Raw genomic sequence first — 23,311 nt, forward strand, 5'->3', positions numbered from 1 at the left:
ATGTATGGTTTTGTTGGTTGAACACATTTTTCATTGTTTTACAGTTTTTAAAAAGAAAAATATATTTTGGGGCTAGAGAGGTGGCTCAACAGCTAAGAGCACTTGGTGCTCTTGAAAAGGACTTGAGTTCTGTTCCCAGCACCACGGCTCACAACCTCCTGTAACTCCAGTTCTGGGAGGACATGAGGCACTCTCCTGGTCTCTGTAGGCACTGCATGCATGTGGAACACACACATACATGTAGGCAAAACATCCATACACAAAAAGTAAATCTTTTTAATAAAAAATTTTGAAAGGAATATGAAATTTAATAGCAACCTTGATCTAATTTTTAGTAGAGGCACCAGCGGCAGTCCTTCTGTGCATTGTGAGGGGTAAAATATAACAGAGTAACACATCCTAGGTCCTAAAGACAGTATTGCAGTGCAGACTGTATTATGAAAGTCTCCTTCACCCAGCACGGAAGATCTCAGGAAGATTTATGCCTTCACACACATATAAAACACTCAACAGGGGACTCGAGTGATAGCTCAGAAGTTGAGTGCTTACAGCAGCTAGGTGGTGGCACACGCCTTAAATCCCAGCACGAGGAAGGCAGAGGCAAACAGGTATCTTGAGCTAGAAGCCAGCCTGGTCTACACAGTGATTTCTAGGCCAGCCAGGGCTACATAGGGAGACCTGTCTCTTTTGGTTTTTGGAGGTGGGGAGCATTCACTACTCTACCAGAGGACTGGAGTTCGGATCCCAGCTACTCACAACACCCGAACTCTAGCTCCAAGGGATAGGATGCCCCATTCTGGCCTCTGTGGCTACCTGTACAAACACATACATACATAAAATAAATCTTTAAGGTAATTTAACAAGTTGTCTGTAGTTGCTTATATGCTGAAAACATTATGTACTTTAACAATTGCCATCCCAGGCTCCTGGTGGCTTCCCAGCTCTAACATGGCTTCTCAACATTATTTTGTGCTGAGAGTCCCTATTACGTACAAGTTGCTTCATGACTACAAGGCATTCTCCCTCCAGAACTCGCTGAAACCGAAAGATACCTATAGTTAGATTTATTGAGAAACAGAAATTAGGTTGGGAACTTCTGGCTTGTATACCTATGCTACTGTTAGACTTGGTGAAAGTATTTGTAAACCTCCAGCAAGACAAATTCATGTCATGTTCCCTGTGCTACTTGGAAAAGCACCTCTTTCCCATGTGTTAACCCCATGTGCCTGAACTCAGCACTCAAGGAGGCAGAAGCCAGGAGTTATAGTGCACAGCATTAAACCCAGCAGGGGAGCCAAAAGCAGATGATCTCTCTGAGTTCCAGGCCAGCCAGGGTTACATGGTAAAACCTTCTCTAAAACAAGAAAGAAAGGAAGGACAATATGGTTAAGATATTTTTCTCCTGAGCCAGGGAGTGTAATCCCAGCACTTGGGAGGCAGAGACAGGCAGATCTCTAGGAGATCGAGGCCATCCTGCTCTACAGAGGGAGTTCCAGGACAGCAAAGGCTACACAAAGAAACCTTTGTCTGGAAAAAACCAGAGTGTTTGTGTGTGTGTGTGTGTGTGTGTGTGTGTATGCGTGCACATACATATATACATACCTCCTGAAAGAGAACCCTTTGCAAACAAATTGCCAAAGACCCTCAATTTAACAGAAAAACAGCGGGTGCAGTAGTAAGCTGAAGCTGGGCATGGAAGCACACCTGTGATTCCTCCATTTAGGAAGTTGAAGCAGAAGGACCTCAAGTTCCAGCTCCTCCTGGACCACATATCAAGACTGTTTCCAAAAACCTAAAGGAGCTCTGTGAGCCAGTCCGGGCTACATAGTGAGCTCCAGGCCAGCTTAGGCTCCTTAGTGAAACCTTGCCTTAAAAAGAAAACAGCTGCATGTATATAGTCTTGTAAGCTTATACCTTCAAAATCAAAATTACTGCCACACATGCCAGCACACCCCAGCGATTCCTACACAAGTCTGAAGCAACAGAATAGAGTTAAAAGCCAATCTGATCTACTTAGACTCTGTGTCATGATAAATAAATAATAAATAAATTACAGTTATTCAAACCCCCTTAAAAGAAATTGTACACTTGGCATGCAGGCTGTTACTGCCACGGTGGCAGGTGAGAAAGCCTGCTATGAAGAGGAAAGTCACTGGCTTTGCAGGTTTCCGGTGGCAGCCTCACTTCCTCTGCCCTCTACCTCCCCAACCAAGCACAAGTCTGCGCTCTCTCCAGGTAGCCCCATCACCAGGAGATAGAGAGAGGAAATGGCAGAAGGGCAAGAGCCAGGTAGTGAGATAGTAAAGTTATTTTTCACCTTCCAGATCACTTGGAAGGATCCTGGAAGTGCTTAGGGAAAGATAATGCGTTTCACATGAACAAGCAAGCTACATTCAACTATGATTTAATATTCATCTAGGCTAATGATTTAAATACACTTTGCATTTTAATCTTTAAAGGTCTAAAATATAATTTCAAAGACATAGGAATGTATTCCTGTTTTTATAAATGAGTAATGGGTCATGGCCTGACTTTGGTTTTAATTTTAGGTCCTCAAAGCTAATACCTTGGTTTCTACAGTCTAGACATAAATAAGGGGATGGTGGGAATTAATACGGAGCACACGGCAGATAAATACCACATTGATTGTTTAGTCAAAAGAGGTTCATACATAATACTGTGCTAACAAATCCTATCGGCTGGTTACCACGGCATCTCCTCAGCCTGTGCACATCAACTCCATGCACATCAACTCGACGTCTAAACAAGGAAAGCACCGGCCATCAGGCTTCTCAGTATCCCTGTCACTGGCACACAACTGTACACACAAATGCACATTTTTGCTAAAATTATTTTGAAATTTTAGGAATTATTTCTTTTCATAAGTAGATTTAATCTTTTAGAACCATAATTCCATAAGTCAATTTAAGCAACGATTTCTATCAGATATTTTTCTAATGTGTAAAACAGTCTATCCTACCTCCAATCTGTGTCCATGACACCAACTGATAACATGCTCATTAAAACACTCACAATACAGTACCAATAAATCCAGAAGTCAGAAAAACCCTGTTAAAATTACCAGGAAAGCTTTTATACATTCTATTTTACTTTATTGTCTACACAAAATCAGAAATTTGGTGTGTTTCTGGCTACTGGAGTAAAACACACTACAGACCAAGGGGAACAAAGGTGAGCAGAAGAAACGCCCGAGGGCTGCCTATGAGAGGCCCCGTCATCTCAGACATCCTGGGTGTCCCATGACACTGGAGCACGTCAGAATCACCCACTTTCATAGAATCCGTATGGCGGGCAACTGTTTCTAACTCCAGAGTCTTCCTTGCATGCCAGGCAGGCATTTGGAGCCAAACATTTGGACAAAAACCCGTATACATCTTTTTTCTCTGAGACAGGGTTCTCTGTGTAGTCCTGACTGTCCTAGAACTCACTCTATAGAGCAGGCTGGCGTCAAACTCAGAGATCTGCCTGCTTCTCTCTGCCTTCTGAGTGCTGGGATTAAAGGTGTCAGGAAAAGCAGTCAGGGCTCTTAACTACTAAGGGTCATTTAACAGACTTGAGGTTTAGGTTATTATCTAGGATCCAGGCTTAAATTTTGCAAAAAGTTACAAAATGCAGAAGAAACTAAAACACCAAATGAAGCAACCAACAAAATACTTCCGGTATGAACCAAACTGCTACCCTTTCACGTAGCTCGAAGTCCACTGTGTGTATCCATGGCGTCACGGCTGCCTGCTACTAAGACAGCTTTGAGTTCTCGAGTTCAGCTTCCAGATACGATGCTGTAACAGTCTCTTCCCAGTTCCTGGGAGTACCAAAGCTGTTTGGGGCGAGAAAATGGCTCCTGTGGAGATAAAGGCTCCATTTCCCATTTGTGCTATTCCAAGGATGATTAAAAAAATAGGAAATTTGCAATTCATATAAAAGGAAAACTTCAAAAGCAAATCCAGTCAGGTGGAGGTATATCTGACATTAAATAATAGAGTCTGATTGTTTTTTGAAGATCCTGGAGGAGCTTGACAGCAGAGAGTTCTGGTTCTCCAGCATCTTCTCCATCTTCTCCCCTCCAGGGCTTCTACTCATCTCTCTCTGCTTCTTACTATGGATCCATGGGATTAAACAGAGCACAATGCCTCCAACAAAGGGAGGGATTCCAGCAAGATAAAAGGCCACATTATAGGAGCCCAGCTTGTCATGAAGTAACCCTGGAAACGGAGACAGCAGCTGTTACTAGGAGAGAACAGGTTTGGCTCCCAGGTCAGACAACAGGTTTGGAATGTTAACCTTTTCCTGATATGAGGAAGGAAAAAATATCTACCTAAAATTTTACTACAGAATACAGGTCATACCAAAATATCACTTGTGAAATGATTTTGAAGCTAAGATTTGGCATTCCCAAAGCCCCTCAGAGACCACCAAGGATATGCAAATACTTGGTGTAATGGCCCTTGTTTCAGCTGAAGGTGGGCGGAACAACCAGATCAAAAGTTCTAAAATATCTATACCTCAGTTTGATCTTATTTGATTTTAACATGAAGCTAACTTAAACTCTAATACAATATGATGAAAAGTTATAAATCTAAGAGTTAGGATAAAAAAAGAGACTCATAAATTGTGTGTATGTGTGTGTGTGTGTGCTGGGCAGTGGTGGCACACACCTTTAATCCCAGCACTCAGAAGGCAGAGAGAAGCAGGCAGATCTCTGAGTTTGACGCCAGCCTGCTCTATAGAGTGAGTTCTAGGACAGTCAGGACTACACAGAGAACCCTGTCTCAGAGAAAAAAGATGTATACGGGTTTTTGTCCAAATGTTTGGCTCCAAATGCCTGCCTGGCATGCAAGGAAGACTCTGGAGTTAGAAACAGTTGCCCGCCATACGGATTCTGAGAAAAGATTCTTTGGAAAAGCAGTCAGGGCTCTTAACTACTGACCCATCTCTCTAGTCCAAAAGAGAGATTTTTAAATACATTTGAGAAAGATAATAAGGCTTGCCCAGCCTTGGGAAGAAAGTGGCCTGGCAACACATGATTTTAACCCCAGCACTTGGAAGGTAGAGGCATATGGACCTCTGAGTTTAAAACCACCCTAGATTACAGAGAAAGACCCTGTCTCAAACAAACAGCTCAAACATGTGTATCTGGCACTTGATGAATTCTTAGGCTCTGCTTCTGGAAAAAATTATTTTACTTCTAAATTTCCTTTAAAAAAAAAATCCATGACTACAAGTTCTAAGTTTTTTCAGTGTTTGAAGTTTTACTGTGGAATGTCAAGTTATCTAAAACATCCAGGGACATGTGTCTAACTCCATTTAATGCACAGCTAAGTATATATCCAGTGGCACACCTACATATATACAAATAAATGAACATATACAGTTATATGGATCTAAACATAAAATACACAGCCTCTTCAATTATGCAATATTCCTGTCTTCAGAATCCAAACCTCTCACATTTCATCCAGTGAATACTAATAAACAGGTTTTTACTGCAATACTATGATGACCCCTGAACCACTGAGGAAATGGGAGTGGTAATTCTCCTGTCGAGCTGCTTATGCAATATTCTTCCTACTTCAGAAATTTCCTGCTACCTGCCCCATTCTTGGTCTCTGAACTACTAAACTACTGGTCCTACTAAAGCAACATTATTCCCACTGAAATGCTGGTGCTTGCCTGTATATCTGAAACCTCCCAAGCAAAGCTAAGTGAACCTGAGAAAAGAGGAAGGATTGGAGACTCCTACAGGGATTGCCACCATTAGAACTTAAACTCTATTGCATCTGCTCCATAGTAACTCTTGCTTCCTTGATTCTGGACCAGCAATGTGGTTCCAGACATAAGAATGAATTAAGCTGAATTTTCACTGAGCCACTATATCAAACACAGGTGACAGTATATAAGGGAAATTTTACCCTAATTGTATTGAAAACTGGTACCCAAGTAAGACATCACACCATCACTTACAAGGCTTCTAAAGGTAGAATTCACCTAACATAAAGGTAGCCATTTAAATGTGAACAATAGAGTGTCCCTAGCATGTATCAGAATTAATATCATGTATCAGAGTCCCTAGTATGTATTAGTGTCCCTAGCATGTATCAGAATCAATATCATGTATCAGAGTCCCTAGCATGTATCAGAGTCCCTAGCATGTATCAGAATCAATATCATGTATCAGAGTCCCTAGTATGTATTAGTGTCCCTAGCATGTATCAGAATCAATATCATGTATCAGAGTCCCTAGTATGTATTAGTGTCCCTAGCATGTATCAGAATCAATATCATGTATCAGAGTCCCTAGTATGTATTAGTGTCCCTAGCATGTATCAGAATCAATATCATGTATCAGAGTCCCTAGTATGTATTAGTGTCCCTAGCATGTATCAGAATCAATATCATGTATCAGAGTCCCTAGCATGTATCAGTGTCCCTAGCATGTACCAGTGTCCCTAGCATGTACCAGTGTCACTATCTTATTACTTTTATGGATGAATAATACTTATCCCTATCCATTGCATGGATGATATATTTTTTGTTTTATTTACATTTTGATTATTAACTGATTGGAGTCAAGTCTCATTCTATAACCCCAGTTCTCCTGGGACTCACTATGTAGACCAGGCTGGTCTTGAACTTGCAGTTCTCCTGCAAATTGAGATTACAGGTGTGTACCACCATGCCCAGCCACATTATTTTCAAATTCACGGACAACCATGTTCTTTCCACTTCATGTAACTTTTCTTCAACCATTTCTCAGGGGGTATGCTTCTTAAGTAAAGTACTATATGCTTAGAAACCTATCAGAACCTTCATTTTTATGTTTCCATTTGTCTAACATAAACTAACAGAACTGAAAAAATTGAGGCTAAATGCATAGCTCAATAAAAGAATATATTTAGAACATTCCATGTCCAAGTTCAATGTCCAGAACTCATTTCCCAACAAGTAATATTTTGTGGGGAATGTAGCTCAGAGGTAAGTGCTTGTTTAGCATGTACAAAGCACTACCTAGCTTAATATATATGCACACACAAGCATGCAAAATGCTCCCCAATAAACTGTTTCAACATACTATTAACATATAGTCTTATTGAACATGAGAGAAAAAATGCACAATAACTATTAATATGTTAAATATATTTTATAAATAAAGAGGTTTAGGACCCAAAGTAGAAAACACTATGAATTAGCACAATTACTATAGAATTGTTTTATTTACCTGCAACTGGAGGACCCACAGTCATGGGTATAGACATGAATCCAAGAAGAAATCCAATGGCTTGGGAAGCATCCTGAGGACCAACTAGTTCAAAGGCAATGGGAGCCATGATAGAAATGAAACATCCATCGAAGAGGCCCATGACGAGGCAGACAGCAATGAGGGCCCCAAAGACGCTGCACAGCGGAATCATCATGGACATCAGACCAATGAAGAAAAAGGAGAGCACCTAGGACAGAAGACTTCATGTCAACACTGCTTTGAGGAAACGGACCCTCTCCTTCCTCTTGATTCGACAGAATCTGTTGGGAGCTATAGATTCCTGGCCCCTTGACTTTCTTGCCTCAGAACCTTTGCCTCCTGGAGTGATCTAAGCAAAACAACTTGTTTACCTATGCCTGCAGCAGCTCTGAGCACCAGACCTTGATGGCAGCTGGTGGGTCTGCAGCTGAAAGACCCCGAGAGCTGGGGTGTGGCCAGAGCCCTATATCACCTTCCCCTCAGCACAATAAACTTGGCATTCTTGTATCAAGGATGACCCGTTTCCTCGTGTCTCTGTCTGTGTGTGTGTGCGTGTGATTTAAGTCTCCAGGCCAGTTAGTTCCGGCTCGCATAACCGGCCCTGTTGTGCGGGTGCTAGAGGACCGTAATCAACTTTCCCGAGAGCCTCTTGTGTTTTCTTACTATTTTGTCAGGGAACAAGAATGTAACCATTTTATACAGCAACCTTCCTTCACTGCCCACACATTCTTTAGACAGAATCTATATATATTTTACATTTTTGGACTAGATATTGCGAGGTGTAGTAAGGTTTAGAGGTCTTGCACTGGAGTCGATACTGGCAGCCCACATTTACTCATCGAGTACTCGATTACTTTGTAACCCATGAAGTCATTACACTTTATAAGTAATATTATAGATCATGTCTGAGCACTGAAGCATTAAAGTTCTGAATATTTATTTTGAGTCACCAAACATCTTAAGGTTGGGGTAGTTAATTCAACCAAACCCCCTATTTTGCCTGCCATTTAGTACTATGCTGCACAGAGATTTACACATTGAATAAGGCGTGATTCTTCCTCTTAGGTTCTGGAGAGAAGAACATTTAAATAAAAAGTACAAATGAAATATTTTAGAGGATGCCGTGGTCATAAATGTAAAATATAGTGAGTACAAACAGCGGGGAGAGAATACATAGTCAGTAACCTCTCAAGAAATAATTAAAGCTGGATAACTGGCTGGGTGTGGTAGTTTTATTCAGAATTTCATCAATGGAGGCAGGAGAATCAAGGCCAGTCTAATATATATTGAGAGTCTGTCTCAAAACTAAAACAAAGAATCAGAGAGACAGCTCAGCAAGTACAGGTTCTTGATGCCAAAGCTGAGAACCTGAGTTTCAGGCCCCGGACCCTAGGGTGAAAGGAGAGGAACAGTTCCTGAAAGTTGCCATCAGACCCGGAAAACCCTGAAGGAACAAGCAGAAGAAAGTTTCTGCAGACAGTATAGTTTACCAAGCTCCAGACACTGCTCTAACCACTTTACCTGGGCTGCTCCACTGCCGAGCCTAGAACTCTGTGAGTACAAAGCTATCCCCGTTTTACACGCAGACAGTGGTGCCGGGAAAGGTTAGATAACACATGAGGCCCATAGACAGAGCCAGCTTAGAACTCGTGGTCCATACGGGCAGCAGCTCAGAGTGGACAGCAGAGATAAGAGTCTCCTATCTTCTGAATTCCCTAGGCCCCACACAGGCATGCTTCCGCTGCTGTGGTAAACTCCATAACCAAAGCAACTAGGGGAGGAAAGTGGCTTACACTCCAGGTAACACCAAAGTGAGAAACAAATCGTTCTGGTCCAGCTTCAGTATGAGGTGCATTTAAAGCTCATCAAAGAGTTACAGAAGAGAGGAGGCACTGGGCTTCTCACCCCGAGGTACTACCTGCTTGCCTGAGAACAGTCAGAGCTGGAGAGTTGTGGGCAGTCTGCTATGTGGCTAAGCCCCAGAAGATTCACTAGCTAAGGCTTTGTGTCCTGAATCAATAGGATGGGGAATCTGAGCAAGAGACTATGCTAGAAAAATGTGAGATTGTGGGTCTCTAAAGTACCAGCTGACAGAAAAAGAGAACAGAGATTTCTCAAGGTCAAGGAGCTTAAGACACTCTCTTGTACCAATCAGCACACCAGCCACTTTTGCCTTTCTCTATGGTGTCCTTTGCTGCAGAATGTTGTATTATAAAATGGCTTCATTTTCACTAGACCTCTCTTGAATTTGTTGATATAAAATGAGGACCTTGTTTCCTATACTAAGGGAAGCCAAGTGGGAACTCAAGCATGAACCTGGATCCAGGAACCAAAGCTGAGGGCAGCTGAATGCTGCTTACTGACTGGCTCTCCTCTGCAAGCCCACCTGCCTGTTATGTACAGCGGTCTGGGCCCTCCCATGCCAATCATTAATCAGAAATTAATCAAGAAATTACAGAGGCATTTTCTCAGCTGAGAGTTCTTTTCCCTAAATGACTCTAGTTTATATCAAGTTGACATAAAACTAACCAACACAATCAGGCTCTAGCCCTCTAGGATCCTGAACAAGCAAAAGACATGCTTATTCTTGAGACAAAAAGGCCTAAATAGAAACAAAATGTGGAAATAAAATGTCTAAAAGGTAACAAGTAGGCAAAGAGTTAAGGAGTTATTTTTAATCAAAAAGTTAACCAGGCACTGTCACCATGTGATGCCTCTGCTATATTAAGAAGTACTGAGAAACGACACCAGGAGCCAGCCAGCACCACAGACTTCCCATCCCCCAGAACAGTGAGCTAAATAAAATCTCTAGTCTCTCTTAAGAAGGGGAAGACATGGTAAAGCGCCGGGAGAGACAAAACCTATTAGCCATAGTTACAGACACATTTTTGTTCTGTTCGTAACTATGAGAGGAGGCAGACATGAACAGTCTCAGAAACACTCACAATCAAACAAACTCCAGAAAATCTAAACTACCTAATTAAATCTTGCTTTCCTGTGCTTGGCTTGGCTGAAACAGATCATAGACCCCAGGCTGGTCTTGAACTCACAATCCTACCTACTGCTTTCATCTCCTGAGTGCTAAGGGTTATAGGTGAGAATTATCGTGCCTGGTTTAAATTTGGTGCCCTTCACTGATAAAATCATAGACCAGATTTCCAGCCACTTCACCATAATTATACAAGAAAGGACACACATACACACGTACCTTGTCTCTCTTCCTATTTTTTTCAATACAAATTTCTGTCAAGAAAACCAGCTCTGGGAGTTAAACTTACCACACTGACAGCTAGTGAGTACTTGGCACTTGCTAGCTTCATTCAGTATTTGGCACAAACTCAATTTTGCTTAATAACAAATGTTTTCATGGAACAATTAATGTAATATAATGAGATCCAGGCACTTTAATTTTGTTTGTCTGCTTGTTTGTTAAAGTATTTCTGTACACCTAGGGCATGTCTCAATCTTTTCCTAACCACAAGGCCTTTTTCAGTTTAAACTATAATAACTTATGTTCTTTCTTTCTCAGTTATTTGACCAAGATTTATTATTGTTATTGCTCTCTTAAGATATAGTATAGCAATATATCCTCAAATTCAAAATCCCCCTGCCCCAACATTTTGGTACAGGATGACAGACATGCACTGATATGCCTACCTTAGGACTTATTAACTTGGAACTAGAGAGACAGTCAGAGCACTGACCGCTCTTCCAGAGGACCTGGGTTCTATCCCCTGTACCCACACGGCAGCTAACAACAGAATGTGACTCCAGCTACAGGGGATCTGACACCGTCTCTGGGTTCTGCAGCACCAGGCACATATGTGGCACACAGATAAACATGCAGGGAAAACACCCATACATATAAAATGAAAAAAAATCATTTAATTAGAAAGTTTTTTATTTTCCTTTGAGGATTGAACTCCTTAAGTTCATTCACACAGACAGCTTCTTCTTTAGGCATTCCAGGAAAATACTTAGTTTCTCTTATCTTATTTGTATTGAAGGAAGATTCTTGGGAAGAAGTAGCCCCCACAGAACCTTCATGGCCCACTGACTTATTAGAACTTCAACGATGTTGAAGAGTTCAGAATATTACAAGTCCCGAATCAAATTATCTTGGGCCATCTTTAGCCCATCAGTAGCCATTTCCTGCCCACTTTGTGTGTGAGCTAACATCCTTGTGGCCATTGGGAAAGTGCTCTTCAGTGTGCCAGTACCGCCAACCAAACAGTTGAGTTCCATCACAGCACCTGAGCCTGGAGCTCCTACTTCCTCACTTTGCTTCAACACCCTTACCTAATGTTTCTACCAATGCATTTGAAAAGTACCTCGATTCAAGGCTCTGTCACTATATAAACCTCGCCAAATTGTCACAACTTTAGAGCACAGTATTTGGAGTAACCTAATCTATGTTCTGGAACCATGGTCACTCATACTTGGCTCCAGAATAAACTTACTTTCTTTGAGGTGAGAGCTGTGTTTTGCACCCAGCATAGCTGCAATAATGGGAAACAAGGCCCTTTTCCAGTACGTTTTACCCCAGGCTGGTCAGAACATCACTGCTGTGAGGAATAAACACTGTCCCTTATAAACTGGGATACCTGGGCCACACAGGAGGGCCACTGTTTCCTCATCACTTCCAAATAAATACCAGATATACAGATCAAATATTGATCTGTCAATTCCAGAACTCAGCTTGAAAGATAATATTCCATTACATAATCTTTTTTTATCCCTAAGCACAGCAGTTCTGGGGCAACAGCACAGGCCCTTCCTACTCAAGACACTGGACTCAAGAGGAAAGCTAAGCTGCACCTGAATAAGCATAAGGAATTTTTGGAGGCAGAAACATAACTGGGCACAGTTAAATTCCAATGTTACCACTAATATACCTATTTAACATAATGTTTCCAGACTTTCTCGGCTTCAAGTCCTGGGCAACTTGCACTAAATGAATGAAATGACGAGGCCACGGGACTTGAAGGCTGGATTCTTCTAAAGCATGCAAGGCCTATGGTGCTTCACAGGAGAGGGAGAGCTTGGCTTTCTCGTCAGAACTGGGCACATTCACAGCAGTGCAGTCTACATGAGACTCTAGTGCTTCGGAGCCCTTGTTTAGGCTGGGGGATATTAAGTATTTGGACACTACCTTAAAGCAGTTGGTAACGTCCATATCTTCATGTAAAATGCTAGCAGTCAATAGAATGAACAGCAGAGCAAAGTAACACTGTCCAGTCCAGTCTTTACAACAGAAGATAACATTTACACATGAAGAAGGTATGGACATACTCTATTTTTTCTAATTATATATGTAACCCATGAACATATTCCCCTAGCAATTCATATGTTGGAGAAATGTCCACAGTAAAGCATGACAGGCTTTCTTCAATCCCTCAGGCCCTCAGCTTATACTGTGCTTCAGAATGACCACTCAACAGTGCCAGGGCATGTGTCCACATGCATGTGGACACCGTTCTACATATGGACGTGATGTCCATATGAGGGACTAGAAGTTAGATAAATTCCATGGTAGACAGATATATGGAAGAAGGACCAGATCTAGGTAATAAAGGTGGTGAACTTCCAAGATGGTTGGCTTCCTCAACCTCCAGACCTGAGACAAAATTCTGACATCAAACAAAGACCTGGATGCCCCTTTATCCCCTTCCTCCCCAGAAGGGCCTCAGCTGATGAGCTGGCTCAAGAAGTTCAAGGCAGATCAGGACATGTTTACACAACAATTGTGGGCCAATCAGCCACCAACCCTAAATTAAGGAAGGAAGACCCTTCACAGACTTAAAACCCCATCCTTGGATGGGGTGTGGTTAGTGGCTCCTAACAGCGACAGGACACACAAATATGTGTTCTTGACTCTTGACTGCCTTCGTTGAAGCAGTCACCCCTTCTGACACTTAGCAGGTGCCACTGGATATCACAAACACCTCTCCATCTGGATGAACAAACTTAGATAGCAGCCATGGTGGTATACATCTGTAATCCAAGTACTAGAAAGTCTGAGGCAGGAGGACTACAGTGAGTTTGAGGATAGCTTGAGCTGCGTAGTAAATTGAAGACTTAGCAAAGACCCTGTCTCAAAAATAACAAGCTACTATCACATCCAACAATCAGGACAGAACCCCAAAACAAGGTAAGGCACAAAACAGCAGGTGTCCTCTCCCACACTTTCATGTCCTTCCCTGTAAAACACACCACACACACACACACACACACACACATACACACAATCTATAGTGACTTTAAAATGATAACCATTCTCCAACAAAGAAAAGCCTCTAGGCTCTGAAGCCCTGGCCCCTCCCAGCTTTCCAGCTTCTTCCATGTCAGTCTCCTTTGTCTTGGTCCAAACACTCCCAGATTTTCCCAGCTATAACCCTGCTCTGGGAACTCAGGAACCCTGTCTATTCTGTTTGTGACACTCTACCTGGGCTAATACCTAAGAACGCAGAAGTACTCAGAATTGTTTTTACAGAATGAAAAGTGAAAGTTGTCAATATAACAGATATCCAGAAGAGGGCACCTTGACATTAGAAATCAAAACTAACTAGTGAGCTAAAAGCTAGACAAATATATCTACAATGAGGTATTATAAAGGGTAGAATGATTATCACATAATAAATAAATACTTTCATTGTTGAACTTGAGACAGGGTCTTGCTCTGAAGCCCAAACTGGCCTCATGCTTGTGACAAGCCTACATCATAAGTATTAGATTACAGATGTGGGCTACCATGCCCAGTGGTGATCTCGTGTGTGTGTGTGTGTGTGTGTGTGTGTGTGTGTGTGTGTGGAGAGAGAGAGAGAGAGAGAGAGAGAGAGAGAGAGAGAGAGAGAGAGAAGGGAGATACATGCTGCAGAACACATGTGGAGGTCAGAAGACAACTTAGAGTAGCACTCTTTCCTTCTACTATTCTGGGCATCAAACTCAGGCTTTTGAGGCACAAAGCCTTATGCAGGAAGCTATTTTGAAGACCCTACTTTTTTTTGAGACAGGGTTTCTCTATGTAGCCCTGACTGCCCTGGAATTCACCATGTAGACCAGGCTGGCATTGAACTTAGATATCTGCCTGCCTCTGCTTCTCAAGTGTTGGGATTAAAAGAGTGGACCACTATGCCTAGCTTGGCTCTACATTTTATAAAGGAGTACATAAACAATAACAAGGGTCTCAATTTTACTCCCAGCACTGGTGGGAGGATGAGAAGCACCAGTTACTGTTTCCCCTTACTTCTAGCTGTATAACAGGTTCTGGCCTGGATCCCACAGTCCCTGTTCTTAAGTGTTCCCATCTGTAAGAAGAAGTAAAGAACTATACCTTCCTTGAAGGGCTGGGCCCAGGACTGGAGATGGTGCACGTGGAACCCAGTTCATCAGTTAGCTCATCAAAGTGTTCAGTAAACAGTGCTTGCCATTTCCTATAACCAACTTTATATGGAAGTTACTTTATCTGTAATAAACTTGTTCCACGTAGCTTCCTGTTCCCAAATTTTACCTCTTTTATGAGCCTCCATCTACAGGGGATGGAGAGGGTAGAGGACCTGCCAGTAAGCCTCCATCTATAGGGAAGGAGAGTGTGGAGGATCTGCCAGTAAGCCTCCATCTATAGGGAAGGAGAGTGTGGAGGATCTGTCAGTAAGCCTCCATCTATAGGGAAGGAGAGTGTAGAGTACCTGCAGGTAAACCTTCTTCAGTCCGGGCACATAGTCTGCAATGCGGCCAAAGAGAAGGCGTCCAACTCCAGAAGTGATGCCAATGCACATGAAAAGCACCTCCTTGTTCTTCTCGTCCTGGAATCTTTCCTTTACATGGTTCATCTGCAAGTCAAGGAAAGAAACCATGATGAATACGGTAGGGAAACGGTCTGAGACATGCACCATTAAACACCAAATGTGCTTTTTCTCTACGCAGTTACTCCAACCTTCCTTCAAGATCAAAATTAAAAGATTTTAAAGCATCTCCTGCGATAATTTTCAAGACCATATAAAGAAAATCTACCGTGATTTAGCTTGCATGGAAGAAATGAGTTTTGAGTGTGGCGGCACACGTCTGTAGACCCAGTCCTCAAACACTAGGGCAGGATTGCGAATGTAAGGCCAGCCTGGGCTACAGAGTACAGCTCGGGGCAACCTGGATCATGCAGTGTACCTTGACTCAGAAAACTTAAAGTTTTGTTTAAAAATGAGTTATTCCTATACTTATTTTTTTCAGTAAACAGATCAGCACAAACTAACAATAAGCCAATCATCAAAGAAGAGCAGAGGCCTGGAACACTACCTGTCCCCTAGAAGGGAACTAAAGGAAATCTTTGGGGTCCTATTCCTTCTGGAGGACCAGAACAAAACTGATGCCTTTGAAATAAGTTCTAGCAGAGCTTCCTGAATGAAAGTGTAAGGTTCCTGTGTGGCATGCCAACAGATATAGATAAGCAAACAGTTTACAGTGGTCAAATCTCTTAGACCTCCAGATCCAAGTACTGATTCTAACCTATCAATCCCTGTGGCCGAATTATTTCTTTAGGATCTCAGTTTGTCTATAAAATGGAAACAGTGGCAGCATCTCTCTCAAGGGTGGTTATAAGGATTAAGAAAAATGTCTACATAGAGAATTTAAAAGTTAGGGTGTACTTAAGCCCCGGTCAAGCTTGTGTGAGGTCCTAGGTTCCAGCACCGCCTTAGAGGAATGACTGGCATACAGTTAATGATCAAATATTAATGTTGGCCATCCTTTTTTACAAAGGACCTTTTGAGTACTGGCTATGCTGAAGAGAAGATGTGGGTGGGGGAATAAAGGGTCTTTGCCTCCAAGTAAAGCCTAGTGGAAACAGTGTCTCCAGTGACTCTGGGCCACAGACAGGCAACAAGCATAGTTTGACTTTCCCATAACGACCCTAGCATGCAGTGGAGTTCTAGGAGACTGCAAGCAAATTTTTCACCAGGCTCAACAGTCCAAATAACTAATATGGCAGTGGGGGTCTTTTTCCGATGGTAGATCCCTCCCTAAGATACTTCCACTTAACTTGCTTTTTCTGCTTTCCATTTTTAAAACCCAGCTGTCTATTTTTACACCACTTCATCTCTTTTCATTAAAAATCGGTAATTGGGGCTGGAGAGATGGCACTGCCTGCTTTTCCAGAGGACTTGGGTTTGATTTCCAGCACAACATGGCAGTTTAGAGCTATGTCTAACTCCAGTCCCAGGTGATTGACAACCTCTTCTGGCCTGTGTAGGCATGCATATAGTGCACAGACATACATGGAAGCAAAACATTCATACATATAACAATGATAACTAAAATTTTTAATTAAAAACGGTGATTTTTTTTCTAACTTCTGTTTTCACACTGCTTCAGAATAATCTTCCTAAATAGGACTTTAATCTCACCAATCCTGTCTTCAAAAGTTGCTTGTTACTGCATTTTATACTCTGTCTGGTATTTAAAGCTCTCTATAATCTGTCACTAATCTATTTTTGTATGTTTATTAACTACTGATCCTTGGCTCTGAAGTAGAGAATTTTAGTCTGCTGAGGCTGTAAAAAGTGAAGCAGATGCATGTAGAGAAAAGGCGCACATTCCAGAGGACTGTTACTCCCCATGTTCTTGATGCTTCCTCCCAGGCCTTTTATATAAAATCTGGGGCTTGTGTAGAAATGTTGGCACCTAATTTAAATTTAGAAGACTGATCCAACGCTACCCAAGCCAGACAGAACGTGGCTGCAAACTGCATTAGGCCAGCTTTGATCTCAGTCTTAATCCCAGCCAGTTCAGCAGGGAAGCTGCGTTCAAAGGTGAACTGTATATGCTAATATGTTCCCTCTCCTCCACTGCAGTGAGCAACTGAGTACTGAAATATGCCAAGTCTAAGCTGAGATATGCTGTGAGCACAAACATGCAGAGAACCAGAAGACATCAGGGAGAGGAAGGCATGCAAAGTAGCCTAATATTGAGTGTCTGTTGAAACAATACTTCAGCCATATAGCCAAGTACTAATTTCATTTGTTTTTTGCTTTTTCTTTTACTACAACATGCAAAAAACTTTTCTAGTTTAAAGCACAAAGTGGCTTGGATTGTATTTCTTAAAGAGTTCACTGGTGGCAGCAAGAACACGACAGGCGCTGCTGAAGGCACAGGAACTAGCAGAGAAAGAAGCTCGTTCTGGAGGAAGGGAGCCAATGTAAGACAGATGTGCTAGAGTGGGGTGCATTAGAAAGCACCCACCCTCGTGGAGGAGCGAAGCCAGGGCGTGGACAGCTGTCATTGTAGCTTTCATAGAGACACACTTTACCTGTAAGACTGAGTCCATCAGTTATTCTTCTGAAGAAACTAAGAATACTAGCCTGATATACTTCTATCATTCTTTGAGGTTTTTACCTTCCCCCATCTGTTTTGTAATGTTTATAAGAAATAATAAGGGAAATATTTGAGGTTTTTTTGAAAGAGGCTAGGTAACACAAGTTTGAATATGCTAGAAGTTCACTGAACACCAGATGTACACAAAATACATTCATATTTTGTACAATGAATATACACTAGTCATTTTTAAATAAATTGGTGAAATTAAAAGTATGCCTAGTTAGAAACTTAGCTCTTTAATAATAAAGGACACTACTACATCAAATTTGTGTTACTGTCACGTAAATAAAGCAAAAATATCAACTTCTAAAACTTCCTCTATACATGCTCTACCAAAACTTCAAAATAAAAGCTTTATTTTGAAAGCATTAGCTGAGGAAGTGTACAGGATAGGTGACCCCACTCTGTGGACACCGGGCCTAGGGTCCTTCCTCACGGAGGAAGCAGTACCAAGCAGGCTTGGCCTGAGCCTCGGATGACGGCTGTGTGGCTTATGGAGTTATGCCATCTCTCCTCTCTGGGTACCAGCTGTGTGGCTTATGGAATTAAGCCATCTCTCCTCTCTGGGTACCAGGATGTGCCGCTTCACACAAAGCATGCACGGGGCAAACTGCTGTTTCTAATACTCATGCGGGCAGAGACTGGACACCGGGACAGATACTTTCATATTTAACCAAGCTCCTCATTTATTAATCAAACAGAAAGCTTATACTGGAGCCTAGTATTTATCCAGGGGAATACTATTTTTAGTTCAGCTGTTTAAAATTAACTTTATTGGGAACAAGAGGTATAAATTCAGCGATAGAACAGACTTGATCTGTAATACCAATAAGCATTTTTTTAAAGGGTCTCACTATGTGGCACAGATTGATACTTCAAACTTCCAGTCCTACTATCTTGGCCTCGGCTTAAAACATTTAAAAAAGTATTGTTGAATGTGTATAGGGGTGCACACATACCACAGCGTATGTGTGGAGGTCAGAGGACAACTTTCAAAACTAAGTTCTCTCCTACCACCATGTGGGTTCTGGGGATGGAATTCAGGTCATCAGGCTAGGTGGCAAGTGCCTTTACCTGCTGAGCCATCCCCTGGACTCCACACTGGGCTTTAGCTTTAGACTTCATCAGACTACATTGAGATTTTTAGGGAAGAAGCATATCTTTATTGAGATCTCAAGTTTAATCTGGAAACATCTTAAACATCGCATGCTCATAAACATTGTTCCATCATTCAGGCAACTACAGCTTTGGCTGACCACAAAGGCTGTTTTCACGGTGTGTGAAACTTACTGTTTGATATCCAAAGATAACTGAGAACTCACATCCTAGACTATGAGCTCATTCTACATCCATGAGCCAACAGGACCAAGGACTTCAGTTTCCCCTTCCTCTAACCACCTTCAACTGAACGGTGGACTTTTCCTAGAATCGATGACATTCTTCTACTCAGACAACTGAAGGCAAATAGATCCCATCTTCTCTGAAGAGGTCAAGGGCAGTGGTCTGCGAAAACCACTCCTCTCACTAGAGTAGCCTCTGCTCTGGCACCCTTCCCACACCTCTCCTGCAGGGGAGTCACAGTACAAGACACACGGAGACAGGGTACCTGACACAGAAAACATCCAGTCATGAATGAACTAAATGGAGAGCCGTTGGACAACCCAGCGGCGCTACGGTGAAATACAGTAGTTGTGCACACCTGCAAACACAAATGTCATGGGCCAGAAGGGTCCAAACAGCTTCCTCATCTGCGCTACTTAGCTATGAAACGAGGCCACTAGCAATCACTGACCTTCCTACACACACACCCGCACACACATACACACACGCACGCACGCACGCACGCGCGCGTGTGGGCACTTTTAAGGGCCCAAGTGCCTTTTGCCTATAATCTTCCATATAATGACTATATGACATGTCACACAAAGAATACGATAAAATAGCGTATATAATTTAGACTATATTTTGCTGAAGAATAAAGACAGGAATGACTGGAGACCTTCCAAACAGAGAAAACAATTCGGACAGCAGACTTGAACAACTGACTGGATCACCACAAAGTGGGGGGTAAGGAAACACAACGAAAAAGCTCCAGTGCCACACTGCAGGCTGTGAGAAAATTATCTTTGCAGACGCAAAAAAAACAAATTCTCCAATTTTTATCATTTACAGTTGTTGCTCCTCAGTGTGCTCTCCAGAATTAACAAAGACATTTTGACCACCTGTCACATTCTGTCTTGTCTGTGGCAATTATGATTCCTTGGTCATCTATCTACCCTTGCTCTTTGAGATATGCACCATCAAACTGGAAAGAATTGGTAAGCATGTGCATTCTCTTAATTTCTAGAATAAATTATTTTCAGGGGAGAGGACCCGTATTTGTAGTTTGCACGGCATTAAGACTTGGCTTATAATGACTCTGGAATTCAAACTAACTTTGACTCCCTATTCCCTAATAGGGATCCTATTTCTCCTCACTGGATCCACACCAAAGAGTAGCAGCATGTGCCTGCTGTTTCTTGTTTGCATATGGTTGAGAATATTTCTGAAAATATATTCACCCTGCAGGACATGGAGGCTCATGCCTGCATCTCAGCACTCAGGAGGGACAGAGGCAGGAGAACTGCCAACTCTTCATGGCCAGCTCTGTCTACTTAGTGAATTTCAGGCCAGTCATGGATACAGTCCTTGTATTAAAAACCCAGAGTGAGAAACTGAAGAGATAGCTCAGCAGTTAAGAGCTCTCTTGTTGCTCTTGCAGAGGACCTGGGTTCAGCCCCCAGCATCCACATGGACGCTCATAACTATCAATAAGTCCAGTTTCAGGGCATCTGACGCCCTCTTCTGACCACTCAGGCACAAGGTTGTATAAGTACAACAAGTTGTGCTTAGCATACATGTAAGAAAAACATTCATACCGTAAAATAAGAGAATCTACCAAATAGACAAAAAAAAAATTAAATTTAAAAACAATAACATATGTGTGTCTATCTCCATCCAAAATGTTAGAGAGATATCCCGTAACTTTAGAAGACCATTCAGTTTATTTTCTTCTTAACTGTATTTGGCAGGAAGGGGAGGCAAGGTTTAACTATCTATATGGTCCAAGCTATCTTTACGCTGGAATTCTTCTGCCTCCCAAATTCTATGCTTATAGCCTGCACTACTTCTTTAACAGGCAAAGCCAAAGAAAGAGCCTGGCCCCTTTAAAAGACAAAACAAAACAAAGTGCACCTTTGAGAGGCAGTACAAAGCCTGCTGGAGCTGTCAATAGTTAATCTCAGAATCAGTCACGAAGCAAAACCTCCTGCTACCCCTTGTCTCAGAGCTGGATTATCAGAATCTGGATGGGTAAACTTAGGGCTTCCTTCGGCAAACTTGTTTTCTCTATCTCTGGTTTCGCTCTTTTTAACAAGAAAATTTAAAAGTAAATTAAAAGGAAGTTTGGCAAGAGCACTACATACCAGCCAGCCAAGTGACGTGGCTGCAAAGGAGGCCCTCGGTTAACTGCACAAGTCTATGTTGCTAAAATTAAGCCTTTTATGCCAAAACACGGAACTGAAACATGATGGACAGAATGGAGCTGATAAGTCACAAAATGTCACGTTGGGTCTGTCAAATCAGAGCAACTATACTTTGAGATTAATATGCAGAGGTGCTGAGAGGGAGAGACGTCCATGCTTGCTGTACGTTTAAGGTCCACCGTCTCTAGGTTGCCCAGGAGGTGTTTTCAGATTCAGAGTACCTACTGCCTCCTCAGCAGCTGGCTGGGATGGAAGTTGACCTTTGGTCCACTGGACTCTAGCAGGCATCACTGCTGATTCTGTTTGTTTTCTTAAACAACCGCTCTTTCCATTTCAATAAGACGGGTTTCCATGGTATTGATAATGACACAGCACCATTAAGACCGGAAAAACCACTGGGTGGGGGGGAAACCTTTCTGGAATAAATATTACTTAATAGCCAGCCACCAATGGGAAAAAAAAAGAGGGCTTTTTTTTTGCTTTTAAATCTAATTTTGAAAACCTTTTCTAACGAAAAAAATTTTTAAAGCATTTGCTATTTTCCCCCTGCTAGTCTTTAAAAAATAATTTTCTGTGTGTTAAAAATATATAAATAATAAAAATTACATTATATATAACACATATTTGCATATGTGTATATTACTGTACACATTATACATAATACTGTATACACTTCTTTGACAGCATCACTTAGATAAAGATCAAGATTTAATAAAATTTCTGCTTGAATTACTAACTGAAACCAACTTGGATTTAGATGTTAATTACTCTTTAATTTTGAGGATATAGCTCATTGGGGACTATTTGTTTAGCATTCAAAATCCAATGGGTCCATCTCCAGCACTGCAGGTAAATGATAAATACCCTTGGATTTAAGACTTCTTGAATTTTAGAATTTTAAAGATTTTCATTTTAAAATAGAAAATAGACTAGGATTTTTGAATAATCTGAAATTGTTCTCTGTCAATATTTATGCCATGCATTTTTAAAGTTACCAAAAACAAACAAATAAAAACTCTTGCTGAATGTGGTCACAGACACTGTAGCCCTGTGCTCAGAGGAGAGGCAGTGGGGATGCGGAGTGCCAGGTTACCCTGGGCTGTGCAGCAGAGGAACACACCACACAGTTTCCCGCTCTCTGAGAACACTGAAAGGTGTTTAATACATCGATCCATAGAGGGTCATTGATCCCACCCAGCTGATTTTGATTCTGAAGTTTCTTTCTTGGTGCCCATTCTCAGCACATCAGATTCACATCCTTGGATTCCCCATTCCTAGCCAGTGTACAAGAACACAATAGGCTGTGAATTAAGATGCCGCTAATCTGTGGTGACTATCAAGATGGCAGCAGGCCCAGCCAGGCTATAAGGAGTGCTCCAAGAAGACAGAACAGCTGCAAAGACTGCAGACAGGGATCTGGTGGTGTCCCAGGCTCTTGGGGCGTCACATGTTCCCACACTTTACATAAAGAGTATGCTCTTCCAATCTATTCTTGGATTACCTGGTGATAAAATCTCTTACTGACTTAACAAATCAATCGGTATGGGTTATGGGACCTTTAATCAATAGCAGAATCACACGAATTTGGAAAAATAGTCCAAAGTGAACAAACACAACAAAAGCTGGTCAGATGGTTAGATTTTAGAAGTGAAGACAGGCTGCACCTGAAAATTGGAAAGGATAAAAGCAGAACTCATTGCCCAAGTCCCTGGGATTTAGGGCAGCAGTGTCTTTACTTATTTGATGATCCTGGCAATGACATCAATAAGCAAGTTTATCATATAAATCCTCCAGATTAGTTCTATTTCTCCTTGAACAGTACAAGATTTATAAACACTGTTAGCTTATTAAAATATTACTTAGTTAAGGCTTTCTTGGCTGAGAAAAATAAAGAAATTGGAAATTAGTTCTCATTGGGTGAACTGTTTTTTTCTTTTTTTCATTGGTTTGTTTGGTTTGGCTTGGCTGGTTTTGGGTCTCACTATGTATCCAAGGCTGGCTTTGACTTTGTGATCCTCCTGCCTCAACATCCCAGGTACTGAGACTACAGACATGTGACATCATTAACTGCTTTTGAGGAATATTTTGTTTTCCCAACTGGAACGTTACCTCTCCTCACCTTCCTGTCTCCCCCTGCGCTGCTCTAGAAATTAGTGCTTAT

At 41.8% G+C, this 23,311-nt stretch overlaps 1 protein-coding gene across 1 annotated transcript in view; it reads right to left on the reverse strand.

The window, feature by feature from the left end:
- Positions 1–3,577: 3,577 nt before the first annotated feature.
- Positions 3,578–23,311, reverse strand: part of Slc16a10 (solute carrier family 16 member 10) — an 89,677-nt gene continuing 69,943 nt past the window's right edge. The window contains exons 4-6 of the mRNA XM_057762272.1: positions 14,947–15,090; positions 7,238–7,466; positions 3,578–4,223 (exon numbers count right to left, since the gene is read on the reverse strand). Of these exons, the coding sequence (XP_057618255.1) occupies positions 3,991–4,223; positions 7,238–7,466; positions 14,947–15,090 (606 nt within the window). The 3' untranslated portion in view covers positions 3,578–3,990. The remainder of the gene's footprint in view (positions 4,224–7,237; positions 7,467–14,946; positions 15,091–23,311) is intronic.

The sequence above is a fragment of the Chionomys nivalis genome, chromosome 2 (genome assembly GCF_950005125.1).
Source record: "Chionomys nivalis chromosome 2, mChiNiv1.1, whole genome shotgun sequence".
NCBI lineage: Eukaryota > Metazoa > Chordata > Mammalia > Rodentia > Cricetidae > Chionomys > Chionomys nivalis.